General features: G+C 40.6%; 1 protein-coding gene across 1 annotated transcript in view; it reads left to right on the top strand.

The window, feature by feature from the left end:
- The window catches only part of GALNT2 (polypeptide N-acetylgalactosaminyltransferase 2), a 263,931-nt gene that overhangs the window by 185,899 nt on the left and 57,496 nt on the right, over window positions 1-20,536 (top strand). The window contains exons 4-5 of the mRNA XM_072647466.1: window positions 20,082-20,180; window positions 20,335-20,402. Of these exons, the coding sequence (XP_072503567.1) occupies window positions 20,082-20,180; window positions 20,335-20,402 (167 nt within the window). The remainder of the gene's footprint in view (window positions 1-20,081; window positions 20,181-20,334; window positions 20,403-20,536) is intronic.

Raw genomic sequence — 20,536 nt, 5'->3', positions numbered from 1 at the left:
ATCAAGTTTGGGGTTTCATTTTCTTTTTAGTCATAGTTTTACAGAATTTCCTATGACCTCTTTCCTGTGGATCTTTTAATCCGTTGATGGTTCTTGACAAGTAGTTGTCAAATTACCCCTAATTACATGCAAAGAAATTGAAGTACGTTTTGTTGATTGATTTATCTGTACTCAGATAGAAAGTTATTGAATTTGGTATCTTGTATTGCCCTTTGCTGTATTAAAAATATTATTATCATATCTGTTTGTGGATGTCCTATCTCTAATAAGAATAATACCAGAGACTCATGGCTTGCCTCATCTTCCTTTGAAAGGTGTTTCACATTCATGACTTTGTTTCCATTTCCTGTTTTTTTTAACCAGGCTTCATTATCTCATCAGTAGATTAAGGCAGTAGTTAGCTGACCTTCGCCTTCCAGATTCTCCTCAGTATCACAGAACTTCAGAGTTAGGAGGGACCTCAGTCTAACCCATGCCTGAAAAACAATGTCTACTACCACAGAACCTTACAAACTGACATTCAGCTTTTGCTTGACTACCTGTATTGGGGGGAATAGATCTACTTGTCAGGACTTTTTTTTCTTCCGTTAAGCCTAAATCTGCCACTTTGCAATCAATTGTGTTTTCCGGGATCAAAAAGAAAAAGTTGAATCCCTCTTACATATGGCAGTCCTTCAGATACTGAAAGGCAACTATCCTATGCCCCTTAAGTCTTCTCTTTGCCAGGTTAAACATCCTACAAGTAGTCCTAAAATGGCAGGAATTCAAGACCCTTGATCATCTTGGTTGTCCTCCTGTGGATATTCTCAAAGTTTATTCTATCAGAATCCTTCCTATAATGCAGCATCCCAGACTGAAAACAATATTCCAGATGTGGACCATTCTTCTTTGTTCTCAGCGCAGCCAAAAATGGCATTTGTTTTCTCAGCTGCCATATCACACTCTTGACTTATATTGAGCCTCTTGGCCCCTAGATCTTTTTCAAATTGATATCTAAGCAGACCTCTCCTGTCCTGATTTTTTTTTTTAACCCATTTGGATTCAAACTCTACATTTATTCCTATTGAATTTCATCTTCTTAAATTTAACTCAGTGCAACAATCTGTCAGGAATTTTGGGGATTGTGTCTTTGTTATCCAGGGTGTTAGCTGGCCCTCCTAGTTTTTTTATCATCTGCAAATCTGATAAGTATGCCAGAGATAATCTCTCTCTTCATCCAAGTCATTGATAAAATGATGTGGCTAATCAAACAGTTCCAAATCCATCTATTGTTCTATCCATTTATCCCACATATCTCTGTCTTTTCCAAACTAGTAGCTAGGGGAAGCCTTAGCAAAAATCTAGGTAAACAGTATCTACGTTATTCCTCAATCTTCCAATTTAACAGCTCAAATGAGGTAATGCAAGTGAAATACTTCACAGACTTTAATGTACTATGTAATTACTTGATGATGATGAATATTAATTATGTCAGAAAAGGAAATAGCCTTGCCTGACGTGTTCATGATGAAGCTATGGTGGCTCTTTATGATCATTGCTTCCTTTTCTACACAGTTACCAACCATCCCTTTAATAACACATTCTAGAATTTTATCAGAAATTGAAATCAAGTTGACCAGCCTGTCATTCTCTTCCCTTTTTGAGAACTGGAACATTCACCCCTCAGTACCTACATCATAGGGTTGTTTTGAGGTTCAAATGGGATATTTGTCAAGCACTTAGCACAGTGCCTGGCATATAGTCAGGACTATATAAATGCATATCCCCTTTCTCCTTTTTCCAGTACCCAGATAATTCCATGTTAGTGTATTGTGTCTAAACTTATCATGATGTGCTCACGTTGGAATTCACAGATTCAGAATAATAGAACCACAAATTTTATAGGCAAAGTCAGTCCAGGAAGCATGGAAATATCTTAAGAATGAAATCCTAAATAGACACTGAGAAAAAATTCCATTGAGAAGAAGGGACAGTTGTTTTACTAGTCCAGTGTGGGTACCTAGAGACTTGGACCAGCCTGACGCGTCTTGCGTCTCTCCCCTTTTTTCTACTTATGTGGCTACGACCCTGTCTCAGGCTCTTGAGACATCCCGGTGAAGTCCATTACCCTTGTTTCTTTGTAAAATTCCTGTAGCTTCTCTTTCCTTTCTTCCTCTTGTGCCCTCCCATTTCCCTTCTTCTAATACTTAACAATCATAGATTCCGAACCAGGAGGGAGCTTACAACTCCTCTGTTCCAAATTCTTCATTTTAGAGATGAAGACAGTGAATCTCAGGGAGGTCAGTGAGGGTCACACTGCCTTATCTGTTTTTGGTCTGTTAGAGGGCCTCCAATTTGTGGGGTTTTTTCCCCAACCAATTAAAGATTGGGGAGAAACAAAAGTTTTCCTTAAGCAGCTATTGTGCCTGCTTCCTAGAAGCACAGAATTTTGCTATAGCCTGCTTTGGGTTGGCTTCACAGGTTTGTGACCAGTAAAATGTTCACAGCCTTGGTGAGCCTACTTGTTTTTCATGCTTAGTCTAATTAATGCCTGATTTCACTGTTCTTTGCCCTTGTTAATCCTTTTTTCCCCTTTGTGTAACAGCTAATTCTTTTCTCTCTCTTCCTCCCTGTTTTTACTTACTTCCCACTCACTGTCATTGTTTCAGTACTCCTGAAATGACTGTTACTTAAATCCCCTTCATAAAGAGCCCTGAGGATTGGGTGCTGCATAAACAAAATAGACCCATAAAAACAGAATGAAAAGGAGGCAAATTATTCCATAAAACGAAAAGCACTGATATTACTTGATGAGTAGAACCCATCCCTCTACTTAATTTTTCTACTAATACCTCATTGCAGGGGAGTTAAGATCTTGGGTTATGCCATGCTAGTGGCTTAGAGGCTCTAGGAGTTCCTACAAAACTCAAAGGTCTTTAAATGGTGATGGGCTACATGTCTGTTATCCAAGGATCAGCCTAGCTCAGTTTGCAGAATCTCATCAATAGGCTATCTGGAAAGTAATGATCTTTGGGCATCAGCAACGTGTGGAGATCACGTACTAAATCATGAAGAGGTTGCAGTGTGTGTTAGTGGAGAGTAGCCACGCCAGCCAGACTATTTAGCTTTGAAGTATTGAAGAAGGAATCCCAGAAATCTTAGTTCCAGATTTCTAATACGAAGCAAATTCATTCAAGTTCTCTAAATTCATTCTATTTACTAAAGATAATAATAATGGTGCTATTTTGGAGACTTGATTTTCACTTTCAGGGGGAGTGATAAAGTAAACATTCTGGAAGTAAGAGTTTTCCCTAGCAGGACACGTGCCATTCCCTTGGTTTAGGGCTCAGATGTCATATATGCGGCACCTGAACTTTCTTCTCTTTCACCTTCACTCCATCTTCCAAACATCTCCCACCAAAGCAATGGTGACACCTAAGATCTCACCATCTTTCAATATTGATACCTTTGTGACCTCAAACTTTGAAATTCCTTCCTAGTAATAATATTCTATAGTTCTATCCCTCTCTCTTCCTTACTTCTAGACTCTCTCCTCTTCCAAAGCTTTTATCACCTAGACTATTGTAATAAGTTCCTAATTTATCTCCCTTCTTCCAGTCTCTTCCCTTTCCAATCCATCCTCCACGCAACTGTCAAAACGATCTTCCTAAGACACAGGTCAGGCCCCATCATTTCTCTACTTAAAAAACACCTGCAGTCTCCTATTGTCTCTAAGATAAAATATGGGTGTCTTTCATGTTATTTCCTTCACACACTACACATTCCAGGCAAACTGGACTACTAGTGTATCTTTTTTTCCTTCATTTTTTTTTACTTTGAACTTAACACCAAAAAAAGCACCAAGTAATACGGGCATCATCCTGTACATTTTAGAAGAGAAGGAGAGGATCATACATGAAACTAGATATATTCTGTTTTTCTTTTCAAGTATATAATAAATTCAACATGTAACGTTCAGAGCTGTCACCCTTGTCTGTGATTCCTTCTGTTCTCACTGGGGAGAATGAATGACCCTATCCCTACTCTCCTTTCCCTCCTACTTCCACTCAGTTAGAAAAAAAAAAAAGAAAACCAAACCCCTGTAACATAAATGCATAGTTGAGCAAAATAAATTCCTTCCTTTACCATGTCTAAAGATATATGTCTTATTCTGTACCCTCTGTCAAGAGATGGCTGATACACTCCATCATGGGTGCTTAGGTATTATGATTGATTGTTACATTGATCAGAGTTCTTAAGTTTTCCACAATCTTTTTTGTATATTTGTATTGAAATTTCCCTCCTCCTCGTTGTATTTTGAATATTTATATAAACTAGCGCTTGGCTGGGCTGGTATGCTGTCACCATCTCTGCCATGTACCATTCTTCTCTTCCTGCAAAGTTTATTAGCTCATGGGCCACCTGTGGCACCTTTCCTATTTCCACCTAACCAATAAATCAGTGAATTCATGAAAAGTATTTAGTAAGTACTTGCAGTGTGCCAAGCACTGGGCTAAGTCCAGCTGGAGATACAACAACGGCAGAGATCTTCATGTTCTCATTCTCTTAAAAAAAAAAATCCAAAACAAAAAAAAAACCCCAAATTTTATTGATTCCTTTTATTTTTAAATCACCTAAACCTCCTCCTGTATCCTTCCTTTTTCCTCTTGCGAGAGACAGTCCTTAAGGATTTTGATTAAAGAGATGAAGGGGGAAATAGAACAACTGATCAATACTTTGGGGGGAAAATCTGATAATATATATAATTTTATGCACTTCTGGATTAGGACATCCACAATCTGTCTATAAAAGGGAGGTATTTTCAGCACAATCTGTTCTTGATAAAGCCATACTGGTGAAACTTACATTCTAATGAGGAATGCAGCAAACATAGAGTAGTGGTGGCCAGGAATGGAAATTTGGAAAGTTGCAAAGATGGCGACTAGAGCTATTTTATTGTCATATTTGAGTCTTCTTGACCTCATTTGGGGTTTTCTTAGCAAAGATACTAACTCATTTTACAAATGAGGAAACTGAGGCAAATAGGGTTAAGTGACTTACCCAGGGACACACAGCTAGTAAGTGTCTAAGGCTAGATTTGAACCCAGGAAGATGAGTTTTCCTGATTCCAGGCCGGGTGCTCCATCCAATATGCCGCCTACCTGCCCAAATGGAGTCATAGGGGAGTAGATTGGCATTCATTTTCCAGTAGCAGTGGTAGTAATGATTCCATTAGAAATAATGATTTGTTATGGTTCCAGAACAGGAAAGTGACAGCATGGGGAAGATACATGTGCAGCAATAAGATGAGGTGAGAAGACAGCAGGGAATTAAAGCCATCCTGATGCAGAGGGCTGCACATGGAACACTCACTCACTCAGCACCTCAGCCAGGGGCTCTGGGTCAGAAGGTCTAGAACTCAAAGGATTAGGTCCCCAGGGTATGGTCTGTGGTGACAGGAAGTAAAATGAGGCATGGCTGAAGCAGCTAGCTTACTATTAACAATAATAAAAATAAAGCATTAATATAGCGCTTTAAAGTTTGCAAAGCACTTAACATGTTATTTTATTTGCTCATCACAGCAGCCTTGTGAATTAGTAAATGTCTGAATCAGAATTTGAATTCAGATCTTCCTGATTCTAAGTCCAGCACTCTATGTCCTGAACCACCTCATAGTGCGCCCAATGTACCTGTTTCTCACCAGTCAGGACTTGGGAGGGAAAAGGAGGGCTTGGGGTAGACAGGGCCAATGCAGTGCAGGAGTTCTGGAGATCAGAGGGTTGAGTCCTCCACAGCTTAGTGTAAATCACTTCACTAACCAATTGTTAATGTTTTCTCCTCGTCTTTTTTTTTCCTAATTGCCTTTCCCAAGCCTTCTTATCCTTCAATAAAATGAAAGACCCTTGAGGCCAGGGATTGGTTTTGGTGTTTGGACCTTAGATCCCCAGCTGACTCGGTGTCTTGCCCATCTTATGCACTTAATAAATGTTGGTTGATTTAGAGTGAGGTTAAAAGTTCTGAGGTCTGTGGAATTCACTTTTTGCTGACCAGTTCTTAAAAGATTCAAATGGACTGTTTTTATATAGTGGATGAATGGCTTTTAGCTAGGAGAGCTAGCCTTATTATATTGCCCTTTAAGACCAAAACATCCCTAGGAGAGTAGAATGTTAGAGCCAGAAGCTATCTTAAAGACCACCTGTCGAACCACTTCATTACTAAAATGAGCAGACGGAAACTAAGGGAAATAAAGTGATTCACCCAAGGACACAGAGTCCTAGAAGCAAAAAGACCTGAGTTCAAATTGAGCCTTAGATATTTATCCCTGCGTGACTTTGAACAAGTCATTTCACCTCTCTCTGCCTCTGTTTCCTCATCTGTAAAATGGAGATAAATAATATACCTCCCACGTATGTTCTGAGGATCAAATGAGATAATATTTCTAAAGCTCTTGCACACTGCCTGGAACATATATATGGAACATAGCGTATAAAAGGTTTTTTTTAATAGTAGTAAGTTTCAGAAGTATGCTTGGCCTAGATCTGTCCATATGACACTTAGGCCTTTTCCTAATTATACCACATTGTGCTTTGCTCTCTGCCCCCTATATGCAAGTTCACTAGGAAGCTGCCTTTATCTGACTAACCCTGAAGGGATTTCTGTGAACTCTGGAATGTAGTTATACATGAGGAGTTGAAGGAATGGAATTAAAAACAAGAATCTGTGTCTAGAAATGTGTGCACTTCACACAGAAAGGACAAACACCTTGTCTGGATTGTTGTTACATATTTCCATTTTGCCATTTATTTATTCAGCAATTAGAATAGAATAAACTTCTCGCAGGCTTCCAGAGGAAAGAATGTTCCATTCTGTACTGACAAAATTTCCGGTGAACAATTAAATTATGTTTTTTGTTGAGTCAGATAAGGGAAGATCCCTTTGACTTACTTAAAGCAGATTTAAAACATTCACGTCAGCAGAGGCGCTCAGTGTTACATTGCGTGTGTGAGATTCTGATAAACTGGGGCAGGCGAAGGGTCAGATTTATTCATTGTTCACCTTACCGTGTTTCTGAAAAGTATCTTGCCATTGACAGCATGTTTGTTTTCCATCTTTAGAGACCTGGCTTAAAAATGAAGTAGATCTTCGGTAAGAGACAGGGTTACATCTGACAGTGTCAGAATATCCTCTGGATTCAGTACAGCTGTCTGACCCAGGGGGAGTCACAAGTTGCAGAGAAAATGTGGACCTGCCTTGGAGGAGGAGGTTTTCTCATTAGGAACTTCCATCAACATTGAAATCACAGGTCTCATCCCATCCCATGTACCTTTGCTACTTACTGAATGCATTTGTTTTTTATCCTTGGAGATCTGGTTAGATACTATTATGGGTTAGAAGCAAAGTAGATATTTAGTGATCCATGTACGTTTTCAGCACACCCATTGTATCCAGCACAATTCACTATGATGACAAAGACAAGGATAATGGTGGAATTGAAACATATAAATAATGCAAAACCCTCATCTGTGAGCCAATAGCTTATTCCCTGCTGAACTTTTTATCAAAGCTTCTAGAAAATGGTCAAATAGCTCCAGATGTTCTCTCCACATTTTGTGAAGAACATGATTTGTGATTAAAAGGAAAAGTGGACTGAATAATAGATCATAATAGACAATTTAGAGTTGAATACATACAGTGGTTGATTTCTACAAGAAGGTCTCATGCCAGAAGGGTGAACAACAAGGAATGTCTGAAATGTGTTGAGGTGGGTTGTGGGATGGCTTTGTCAGTTCTAACAGGGGTTATTATCTTTTCAACTTTGAATAGCTCTTGATTGTCTCTTGAAAAAGTTCTTGGTTAAAATGTAGTCACTGAAAAACTGGCTTTGATGGGCAGATAATGTTCTTAGAATAAGAGAAGATTTTTTTTAATTCCAACTAATGATAGATTATTTAAAGTATCAGATGTAACCTTATGTGTTTCTTTCCTCTTCTTCAGGTAATATACATATACAGGTAGGGGCAAATTTACCACAGTCATGTAGACTGCCCTATTACTAGCTTTTCTCTGGAAAAGATTTACCATTTCCTGCTTCTGTATTGCATGCCTGGAAAGCACTCCCTCCAAGCCCGTACTTCTGTTAAGACTCAGTTCAGTTACTGTTTCCTTCCCATGGCCTTTCTTGATCCCCTTCCCTTCCAGTTATTTTGTTCATGTTTTCCATTGACTTATTTATGTACATGCATTTAATAAATACATGTTCAATTAAGTTTGTAGGTGTTGGAACCACTAGGGTCTTATGGGTGTATTGGGGTGGGGGAGAGGGTTGAGATGGAGGAAGGAAGGAAGAGAGGGAGGGAAGGAGGGAGGGAGGAAGATGGAGAGAGAGATGAGGGAGAGAGAGAAAGAGAGAAAAGAGAATGTGTGAGAGAAAAAGGGAGAGAGATGGAGAGGGAGATGGAAGGAGGGGGAGAGATGGAAAGAGAAAGAGGGAGGAGGGAAGGAGAGAGCATATAAATAGAAAGATACTTGTGATGTCTTTTTGTGCTCCTGTAAAGGGAATTGGCTTGAGCTGAAGGGACTTCCTCCAGAAACCTTGACTTTTTTAATGGATTAGAACACTTCAAAGGGAGTATGAAGTCAGAGAAGATGGGCCTGCATTCCTTGTGGTATAAGGATGGTCATTTTGTTTTCCAAGCTCACTCTTGTCCAGTGTAAGAGGTTCTGCTCTACGGGCCTTTTCTAGCTCTGTTAATTTGGAGGAGAGACAAACTTCCCTGATTAATGGGACTTATTCAGATTTCTTACCAACGAGATTTTAAGCAGCTTAATTTCAGAGGGGTCCTGCAGAGATTTGCTTCTCTTCAGATTTAACAGAGTGCTGTAGGATCAGCTCTTGGGCTGTTAGGGTTGATCAGAAATGAGTTGATTAGGTGGAATATAATGCCATTATCACTGTTTGGAGGATTAGGGAGAGTGTGTGTCGTTAATTAAAGAAACATTACACAACAGCCACTTAGTTTTCCCCCCTTCTAAATCACACTCTGGATCTAATGATAGTATAAAATATGGCTTTGAATGAACCCACGTTGAGGACTCAAAACAACCACTTTGCAAATAGCTTTGTGTATCAGGGTATGAAAAGCTAATCATTTGATGTCTTTGGTAGGCCTCCTCACTAGCCTAGAGGAGAAAGTGCAAGGAAGGAACTAGGGAGAACACACAGAGATAATATGAATAGCCCATGGATTCTTCCCTGCTGACCTCCCACACTATACTATTAGAGGTGATTTTGAGGAAACTGGTATCCTGGAAGTATATAGGGAAGACTGGGTCATGTTTCAAGGAGGTTAGACCATCATTTGGTACCTTTTCCAGAGTTATCCCAAGGTGGCTGGTTAGGTCCAGATCTCTAGTACTGTAGCTTCTTATGGAATACTAGAAACTCCTATGGTCTGGGTCATTGGCCATTACCTTGTGAGGCTTTGGAGGGCAAGAGACTTACCCTATAGCTTGTCTTGACTCTTAAAGAGTGTCTTCAAATCATACATAGTTGTTTTCCTGGGATAATCTTTTACCTTTCTTTGTATCTCCAGTGCTTAATATGGTACCTAGCATATAATAGGCTCTTAATCTATGCTTGTTGACTGACTGATGCTTAGCTTGGCATTCAAAGCCCTTCACAACCTAGCCTGAGCCTACCTTCCTACGCCTTACTCCCAGACATGGACTCTTCGATCCCATCACACCAGCCTCCTGGCTGTTCCATAAACAACACACTCCCTCTGTCAGCTTCAGGCGTTCTCTCTGCCTTCCCTCATTCTCCCTCCCTCTCCTCTGCTGACTACTGACTTCCCTGGCTTCCTTTAAGACCCAACTAAAATCCCATCTTCGACTGGTAACTTTTACCCAGCCCCTCTTAATTCTGTTGCCTTCCCTCTGTTAATTATTTCCTACGTATCCTGTAAATAGCTTGCTTCGTGTGTATTTGTTGGCATATTATCTCCCCTTGAGGGCATGGACTTTTCCTAGTACATAGTAGATGCTTAATAACTATTTACCAATTGATAGGCTGCCTGGCTACATCTCTAGGAATGGATCTCTGCAGCTCCACAGCCACGGAACTAAGAGTGACTACCCCAGAAGCATCCCAGGTCCCCTTTGGGTTTAATGTGCACCTGGGCATATGCCAGGCCATGAAGGGCTTACATATATAGCTTGCATTTAATATTGTACTGTAGGAAAGCTTAGCAAAAGAGCAAGGGCTAGGGACAAGATGGGTGATTTCATTGGTATAGAAAGCTCCCCAGATGAGGAAGCTCTACCTCTACCTATACAAACTGACCCCTTGTTTGCAACTGCCTAAGGCACTGCAAGGTTAAGTGACTTGCCCAGGGCCATACTGCCAGCATACCTCAGAGGTAAGGACTTCTGGACCAGAATCTTCCTGCTCCTAGGTTTCTGTGTCCACTACAGCAGTGATGTCAAACTGGCAATGGGGGCACTGATCCGTACACTGTTGCCTCATGTTACCTTAGAAGACCCCATTAACATTCCCTATGTCCTGTTGTATTTCTATTTATTTTGTTAAATATTTCCCAGTTACATTTTAATCTGGATCAGGTGGCACTGGGCATGTTGCTGGGACACTTGTGTCTGACATCTCTGCATGGCTGCCTCTGGCCAAACAACATATTCATTAAAAATAAACCTATACTGTCCCTTCCTTTAAAGTAAAACCTGTGGGAAAAAAATTTTTAAGGGAAGTTGTCTTCAAATAAATACAGGATCCTTCATTAGGACATCTCCATTAAAATGCCAAAATACTCCCAGAAAGGACACAGCATCATGATTTCTGGGTCGTGTTTTCAAAGTGCTTTTTTTTCCCCCAGTTCACAGCCAATCATCAATACAAACAAGGAGAAATGGAATTAGGGAGATAAATTGTGCCAGCTTAAAGCTCATTTTTGTTTTCCTTTCTCCTTTTTAATTTCCTGACCTGATTTATTTGCTGTCTGAGATTGACCCCTGCTAGTTACTTTCAGGTCTTGTATCTTGATTTGTTCCAGGAAGGCCTATTGGGTACATGGTGACTGGACAACACTTTTAAGTGCCTTATCATTGTTGGAAACCTGAAACTGGCTCTCAATGCAAAAGAGAAGTAAAGCCAAAGTTTGCCCTTGTTGCTGCATCATTGGCAGGCCCCATGACCTGGATCTCATGGTGTAGGACACTGTGCATTGAGAGATTTCACTGTCCCCTCTGCATTCTTGACAGACACCTGGTCATTAGTCAGTTGATTGGCTTTTCCTTCCTGTCATCACCAACCCCCTCTTTAGCCCAATAGTGTGCCCTGTTTCATACAAGTACACTGAGTATGACTAGATTATGAGTCCAGTGATTAGGGACAGGTGGTGGTTGTAGTAGTACTCATATTCCCATGTACATCACTAGACATTTACTAAATTCTTTCCTCACAGCACCATTTTGAGGTAGGTAGTATAAGCATTCTTATTCCATTTTAGATATGAGTAAACTGAGACTCAGACAACTTCAGTGGCATATCAGATCCATAGGGTGGCCAGGATTTATGTATTCAGATTCTAACAAAGAGTACACATTTCATGTTGCCATGTTCTTCACTTTGTTATTTGATTGGCCTGTGCAGTTGAATTATAAGCTCTTTAAGGACAGGACTCTCACGTTCTGTTTCTTTCATATCCTCTCCCAGTAGCAGGTACTATATTTTTTACATTGTTAGTGCTTAATAAATATTGATTATGTGGGTTTTATACAATGCTCAGTGTATTGGGGCTGCTAAGTGACCAGTCATGGTTATTGATGAGGAGGACTGTTTGAGGACTCACAAGAATAATGTTGTGGCATATAGGATTTAAAATCATTAGCAGTGGATCATATTGACTAGACACCCTTCTGCAAGGGATGCCATGCTACAAATTATGCAGAATAAATTGGATAGACATAGTCTCTAGCTCAGTGAGACACTCTCTACAGAGACAATTAAACTGAGAAGCCCAGTTCTCGTCATACCTGGAGAACATTTTTTAAGTGCCTTAGCATTGTCTGGCAACTGGGGAAGGGGAGAAAGGAGATAGTAGAAAGGAGAAAACCTTTTCTCTTACACCAAGGATTCTTAACTGAGAGTCCATGAACTGTCCCAAAGGGGTCTGTGGATATAGCGGGGCCTGCTAATTTCTCCTTTTAATATTTTGATAATTTTATTTCAACAGAATTGATTGCCTTTGTAACCTTTTTTGTATTTTATGCATTTAAAAACATCATTCTAAAATGGGGTCCAGACTGCTCACAGGGTTCAGGACATGAAAAGGTTAAGAATCTTAGACCATCTCTCAGGTTATTCCTTTAAACTGGTATTTTTGTCTCCTTTCACTGAAGAGTTCTTAACTTTTCCTGCTGCCACTGCAGTGATGATACAGAAAAAGTTGAGAGGTGAGTTGCATGATTGGTGGTACCACAGTGGCAGCAGTAATGTGGCTGGACAGAATCACCTCCAGCAAGCCTGGGCCATGCCTACTTTGACTGAAGCAAGTTTGTGCGTGAACCACGTTGCTCTTCTCGGCCAATAATGAGTGCTATTTATGCTTATCTACTTACTTCCTCTCTTTCCTGTGTTCTCCTTCCCATTCTCCACCCAAAACACTCATGCACATGGATACACACACACACACACACACACACACACACACACACTCACACACACTCTCACTCACTCACTCAATCACTCACACCCCACAACAACAAATCAAGGCCACTTCAGATACAGAGCCATCTCTCAATTATCATTGGTAATTGGGAAGAAGGCAGGGCTTAGATGATGGAAATCCACAGATCTCATTTTAGTCATTTGCTGTCAGCCTTTACTCCAAACCATTTCCCATCACTACTAACAAGCAGTGAAACTGAATAATGAAGAATTTCTCCTTCTTTCATTTCTTTTCTATCCTTCGATGGAAGTATGCTGGAGCAGTGAAACGTAAGCAGAGAGCTAAGGAGAGCCAAAGGGCATGAGCCTGGATGAAGCAGCTGACTAATCAGTCCCCAAATCAAAGAAGTGACTGACAGACAAAATGATTGGGGAGGGAGGTGTGGGGAACAGAAGAAGGAAGAAGGGAAAGGTAGCAAAAGAGAGAGAGGAAATTTGATCAGCATTCATCTGTGTCATGTTTTAGGCTCTGTGATGTGCATAAATTTTGAAAGGACAGTTCTAGCATCTTACTTGTTGGGAAAGTTTGTCAAGGAGGCAAGATTTCTAGAGGGTCTTTGAGGAATTATGGCGAAGGTGTTTAGGAGACTGTTGATAAATCTTAACCTCTACTTCTTTACTACCCCGTCACTCCTGAACCCCTTGAAATCTGTCTCCTGCCTCTACTACTACTGACACAACTCTCTGAAGGTCATTCGTAATATCTTTATTGCCGAATTCAATAGCCCCCTTTTAGCCTTCTCCTTGACTTCTTTACTGCATCTGACACTGTGGACCTCTCAAAGCCATGTTTTATACCATCATTAGATTGAGCGTGATTTATAAGGGGGAAAAGGAAGTGGCCGTCAGGTGAACCAGCATTGTGGACTAGGCCTATGGATCAGCTCCTTCCTTTGTTTCTATGACACTGCATTCTCTTAGTTCTTTCTCTGACTGACCCTTCTCTGTCTGATCTGTCCGTTCCTCTTCCTCCTTTCATTTTCCAAGCATAGGTTGCTCTCAGGTTTCTGTTCTTAGCTCTCTTCTCTTTGCTACCTCCCTTGAATATCTCTTCTATAAATTATTCGCTCAGTAGGCATTTATTAAGCATTTACTATGTGCCTGGCACCACTCTAGGTGCTGGGAATACAAAAACAAAAGGGAAATAGTCTCAGCACTCAAGGTACGTCCATTCTAACTGGGACAGTTTATATCTACAAAAATTAGAATGATAATAATAACTTTGAGGAAGAAGGCTCTAGTGGAGGGTGAGGACCAAGAAAAAGTGGTTCGGGGACTGAGTCCTCTATTCCTATGACATTGGTTACCATTTCCATGCAGACATCTCCCAAATCTTTAACTGTCCCTGCCTCTCTCATTCTGTTTGGGTATCTTGGCAGCATTTCAAGCTGAGCAAACCAGAGTTAGACTTGTCTTCTTTCCCGTCAAAACCTCCTACACCCTAACTCCTATTTCTCTGATACCACTTTCATCACCTCAGTCACCCAGGTTCACGTTATTGATCAGTCACTCTTGATTTCTTTTATCATCACTCCATGTATCGAATCACTTGTCAAATCCTATTGGGTGCAACCCAGTAGCATCTCTTGAAATTCATCCATTTCCATTTTCATTGCAACTACCCCAGTGTAGACCTTCCTCCCTTTTCACTTAGACCAAAGGTTCTTTGTACCAGACCCCTTTGCCAGTGCTGTGAAGCCTATGGACTTCTTCTCACAGTAGTGGTAGGGTTTTTTAAATGCATAAAATAAAATACATGGAATTACAAAAGAATCCAATTATATTGAAATATTGTTATAAAAATATTTTTTAAAACCAGGTGAATGAACCCCAGGTTAAGAATCCTTAATTGTTGTAATAGCCTTCTAACTGGTATTCCTGTTTCTTACTCAGTCCATCCTTCATGTTGCTCTTTGTATAATGATTTTAACACTATTCTGCTTATATTAAATTCAAATAAAAATGCATTGAATGCCTACTCTGTGCCAGGCACTGTGCTGATGTAGAGTCATGTCGTTTATCCTCTCCAAGACCTTAAGTGGTTTGCCATTGGCTATCAAATAAAGGATGTTCTCCTGATCCTGGAATTCCGAAGCCTTCACAGTCTGGGCCTGGCCTAAATTTCCAGACATCTCACATTACAGCTCTTCACACATTCTGTATTCCAGCCTAACTGCCTCCTCAGCTGTGTCCTTGAGACACTATCTCTGATTTCTGGAACACTCAGCCCAGTCCATCTGCACTTATTGAAGTGCCACTCCTCTCAAGGACTAACTCAAGTAGTCCCTTTTCCATGAAACCTTCCCCACCCTAGGTCCTAATGAAAATCATGGCTCCCTCTTTTAAGTTCTTCTAACACTTTCTTTTTTCCTGGTTATTTATGCGGATGTCTCTTCTCTATTCCACCACCTCTACCCCCCTCCCCCATCGTTTAAAAATTCCTCGATAGCAGACTTTGTATACCTAATTCTTAGCCCAATGTCTTGTCTGTAGTATGCCCTTCAGGAATATTTATTAAATTGTATTGAATCACTCAAATGTGAAGTTACCCAAATTCCATAATTATAAATTCTCTTTTCATGTAAGTTATTTGTGGGAATGAAGTGTTAAAAATAAACATGGCATAATTGATATTGGTTAGTAACTTATAAAATACTACATACATACATACATATATACATACATATATATATATAAAAAACTAGGTTTTATCAGGACTCTGAGCACTCCACTCTTTTGATCAAAACCAGAATGGAGATATTAGGGATTTGCCCCAGAGCTCAAGCTCTGGTGCAAGGGGGTGGGAGGATTTCCTTCTGGTCTACCCGTCCTACACTTCACAAGTGTCCCTGTTCCCACCATCCCAAGATCTCCTCCATAGGGCCTTGTATCCCATAGCTAATGTCTCTTGCCATGCCTGCCACTTCTTTGCTCTCTTCTAAGCAGAGTTTTCCCTGGGCACCACAGTTCCTAGGTACAGCTCTGTTAGATCTCACTCAGATATCATCGATAAGCAGTCCCTAAACACTGAATTAGGCCAGTCATTCTTCTTCCTTTGGCACCAGAGAGCAGAACTGATTATAGGCTTTTGCTCTTTGCTGACTTCTAATAACCAACAGTTACCATTAGAGAAGGCTCAGGTACAAAAGTGGATATGAGCTAGACTCTGGCTTCTGTCAGATTACCAGTGCCAGGCCTAGAGGCCTGAGGGCTACCCGAGTCTTACCTTACCTCTATCGGAGGTCTTCGGCTGGCCAAACCGGATGCTCGTATGAGAGAAAGGACGTTGCAGAGTCGAACAAGGGTTGAGCTTTATTTCAGGGTCTCAGTTACAAGTGCAGGGGGATTCTTCCTTAGGAGGGAGCGAGGAATCTCCCAAGGAGGCAAAGATCTTACAATAAGAGATTGGAAGTAGAAGTGTAAGTGGGGAGAGAGGGGGAGGGGAGAGAGGAAAAGCGGAGCCTTCTGTCCTCACACGTGGCCCCTCCGCCCAAGAGAACTTTCAGGCTTTCCTGACCCTACTTAAGCTCTCCCATCGCGTAGTTTACACGTCAATACCGAGCCTGTTAAGTAACAACAGGTGTGCCCCAATCCGGGACATTCTTGAGGGCGGGGAGAGCTCTCTCCCATCACGTTTCTCATGGGAAGAGGCGGAAATACATGAGATAGCTCGGTTCACCTCGATTCCCAGTCGTTTCCTGGGGGGCCTCGTGAGAACTCTAAGATTTAGAAGTTCCCACCTTTACCGCCCGAGACTGTCCACATGGAATTGAGCTTCCATCCCCAGCATACCAGGATTCATTGTTGCCCCTCCTATTAGCCATTCTTTTCCTAGCTACAGAATGATGAAGACTGGTTGTCAGGGATACCTCTGTTTAACTGATAAATGTGCTCATTCTTCAGCCTCTTTTTATCATCATAAAGAAGTTTTCCACAGCCAATGACATTTTTGGCTGGAAATTAAAGCTTACTGCATATGTGCGTGTGTATGTATGTATATGTGCGTGTGTGCTCTATTAGCCAAAATGATTTTTAAAAGTTAATATCTACTTAACTTAATTGTTATGACATGAATGGCCTTCTTTCCTGTCCTTTTCTCTCTCCCATTTAAATGAAATGACCATTATAATTTACATCTGGCAGTACTAGCAAAACTGGGCTCACAATTGCATACCCAAGTGGCAGATATCCAAGAGAAGATAGATATGTGTGTGCGCTTGTATGCATGCATACATGTGATTTAATACTTTGCAGCAGCATAATAGAGTGGAAGAGTCCTGCATTTGGAGACAGAGGGCAGGGGTTCAAATCCTGTCCCTGCAAACTGCTAGGTGACCTGAGCAACTCATTTAATCTCTCTAGACCCTAGTTCCTCTACTGTAAAATGAGGATCAGATGATATGTAAGGTACCTTCCAACACTAAACCTATGGTGTAGATGCTTTAGATGCATGATTTCATCAAAATAAGTACTCCCTACGCTGGGGCAAATAGCTGCTCCTCTTTGTCTCTTGTCTGTGGGGACCACAAATCCTCCCTAAAGGATCTGTCCAACACACTTAAGAATCTTTCTGCTGGGTATTGTAATAATTTATGAATAGCCAAAGCAGACTTGGGCTATCCATCTGTGATGGAGACACAGAGAGAGAGAGAGAGAGAGAGAGAGAGAGAGAGAGAGAGAGAACAAACATATGGATGTATACACACACGCACACACACACACAGAAATAATGCAAGCTCCATGTCTTCTGAACAATGCAGCAAGAGTTAGTGCCTCCTGATTTTCAGTTACTCATTGAAGCTGTGATCCCTGCAGGGAGAGAATGAGAATGAAAGAACATGAGGTTGATTGGGTCAACTTTGTATGCTGTTGGCATGAGAAATACTCCTCTCTTTGTTTTAATTCCAATGCAGATGTCTGAGCCCACATTTTGTAAATCATTCTGTTTCAGGCCCACTCATCTTACCACTTCCCACTGTGCTAAGTGTGGCCTAATTGCTCTGGATATTCCAGCCCCCTCATAATATGAAGTTCTTATCCTATTAATATCATAGATTGGCTCCTTTTAGATGACTTTTCTTTTGTTAATTGGTTTACAGTTGAACCTCGCAGATTTTTGCTTAATCTACTAGTATGCTGATTCTCACCAAGAAAGCTAGCCTGTACATTTGCTTTCTAGTAAATATTTAGTGACCAGAAGCTATAATGTGGTACAGTATTCAACCCAGATTCCTTTTTTCCCTTTTATTTAACCAAGAGTGACTGTTGGTACATTATGCTGCCTTCTCAAGATTAATTAAAACCAAGCTACCCACATAGCTAAATAAACAGAAGAAGCCCATTCCATGATCCTGGCATTATTGCTTTTTAATTGTACTGCTTCTCTTGCTAATTTGCACAATTTGCTCATCTGAAGGAGATCTCCCAGTCATTAGTGCACATTAGCTGGGGTCTGCTATACATTTTCCTTTACAATGCACCCATGCATAGACATTTGCTGGATATTGTGCAAGCACCTGTTTAGAATGACAGCTTTTATCCTTTGTTGATTAAATATTTCTTGGTCCTGTCTGATTTCAAAAGGTAATTCTTATCCCTTTTACCATCCTTTTGTCCTCCACCAACTCCCATTTATTTAAATTGTAGATATCGTAGTGTCTTCAAATTATGGGCCAGACATTTGGGGTTGGGATGGGAAGGTAGGGAACTGCATATAATTAAAAACAGAGAAGAGGATCCTTTGTAAATTTTCGTTCCTATGGGAGATTTTTTTTCCTCAGTACTTCGAGTTGCTACAGACCCCTTGTAAATACTGGCAAAAGTACTTACACTGAATGATGGCAAACTATAAGAAAGGTGAATAACTGTTGGCATCCTGCAACAGGCTGCCCCCCTATTCTCATATTAATCAGTGGTTTTCAAGTGACTCTGCTGGAAAATTAATTCACTAGAGTAAAAGATTCCTGGGATCATTTACCTCTTCTGCTCATGTGGGATTCATCTGTATGCTCCGCTTTCCATGTTGGGAGTGAAGAGTGGTAGCATTGCCACCATTGAGTCTCCCTGTGCATTCCAAATGTAGTCTGCATGTTTATGTCCTGTAAAAGACTTATCATTAAAAGCAATTCCCTTCCTCCACTTCTCTATCCTTTTTTCCTTAGTCTGACTGGGACCCTCACTCAGACGTTGTTAGAGCTTTTCTTTGCACCTAAGAAATCCATTAAGCATTATCTATGGTCTATGAAGCCCACTTAGAACAATTGACTTAGATGATTCAAGGAGATTATACTTGAGGCTGGTGAGACTATTCACTCTTTCCTTACTATGTGGCATCTTCTGTTGATGAATTTCAAGTACTCCAACAAATCTCTGATTTCATCAGAATAGCTACTCATTTCTGTGATGCAAATCACAAATTCTCCTTGCCTTCGTAGATCATATTTATGAGTTTTTGAGACTGACAGAAATTAATTACCTTATAGCTAACTTTCTGGGGATGGACCATTTTTGAATTTAAGTAAGTTGGTACTTGGGCAATAGAAATACAGTCTATTGCCAGCTAGTACTTGTAGCTTAGCTGATTGGAAGAGCATGCTTGTGCTATTCTGGCATAGACTTTGACAACTCTGGCTCACATCCATGCCACAGTGGGACATCAGAGCATGTCTACAAAGGGAGGTAAATCTTAGGACTTTTTTTTAAAACTAAAAGCATATCAACAATCTATTGTCCCTCCAAGCCATTGCACACAAAACCCAAATTCTCTTACTCTATTATTATCCTATGGGTGAAGATATTAATGATAAAACAGATATTTCTATGTTCGCTGAGACCTGGTTTCTAAATTATCTGGCCCCAGCAGAGTTCTGCATTCTTACCTGGTAGTCTTGTTCCTTAGACTAACTTCTGTTTGGAGATCTGTGTTGAAAGGAACTCCCTTGCTTCTAGCAATAATGATTAGAATGTCAAATGTCTATTTCTCATTTGCCTTCACTTTTCCCCCCCTAGATTTAGCCTATATGCGTAGGAATCTGGTCATGGCCTGATGAGAGTAAAGGGAAATCTACTCCTTCATTTGCCAGAAAAGAAATTGTGATCAGTGGTGTGTCTGGTATCTTCTTTTAGAACCAAATACCACATATGATGTTTTTATTGGAGAAATGCCTCAAAACAGAAAGAAGTCCCGCTTTATCAACACACTTTTGTTTTCCTCTTCTGCCTTTGAAAAGTTTTATAAAGACGTTTATAGATGTGAAATCCAGTAGCAGGCTCTTCTCAGCTGGATGAACATGTTCCTCCCTTTATGAGATTATTAATATCTTACGATTTACTGATGATTGTTGCCTCTCTTTATTTTCAGGTGTCAGCGAAAGCAGTGGAGGGTAGACTTGCCAGCCACCAGTGTAGTAATCACTTTCCACAATGAAGCCAGATCAGCTTTGCTGAGAACTGTGGTCAGGTGAGGCACTTCAACCCATTGTCCTACATGATGCCTTCAGAAGGAATTGTTTGACTGGTAGTTGTTGGTTGGGATTGGGGATGGAAGGGTCAATTCAGAACCAATAAATTTCATACCCATGGAAGACCTTGTAATATTTTTTTTCCCTCTTCAGTGTGCTTAAGAAAAGTCCCCCCCATCTTATAAAAGAAATCATATTGGTAGATGACTACAGTAATGATCGTAAGTACTATGACTAATTTTTTCCCCCTTTCTGTTAAAATGAATAGTAAAACAGTCAAACGGGAGGGCAGTAGGTTGGAGATGTGACTGACTGTATGATGTACAGACTGCTCACCAGCCCTTAGGTAATCAGG

This window comes from Notamacropus eugenii, chromosome 2 (assembly GCF_028372415.1).
Source record: "Notamacropus eugenii isolate mMacEug1 chromosome 2, mMacEug1.pri_v2, whole genome shotgun sequence".
Classification (NCBI taxonomy): Eukaryota; Metazoa; Chordata; class Mammalia; order Diprotodontia; family Macropodidae; genus Notamacropus; species Notamacropus eugenii.
The sequence above is the reverse complement of the archived record's forward strand: the minus strand, read 5'-3'. Positions and strand labels throughout refer to the sequence as shown.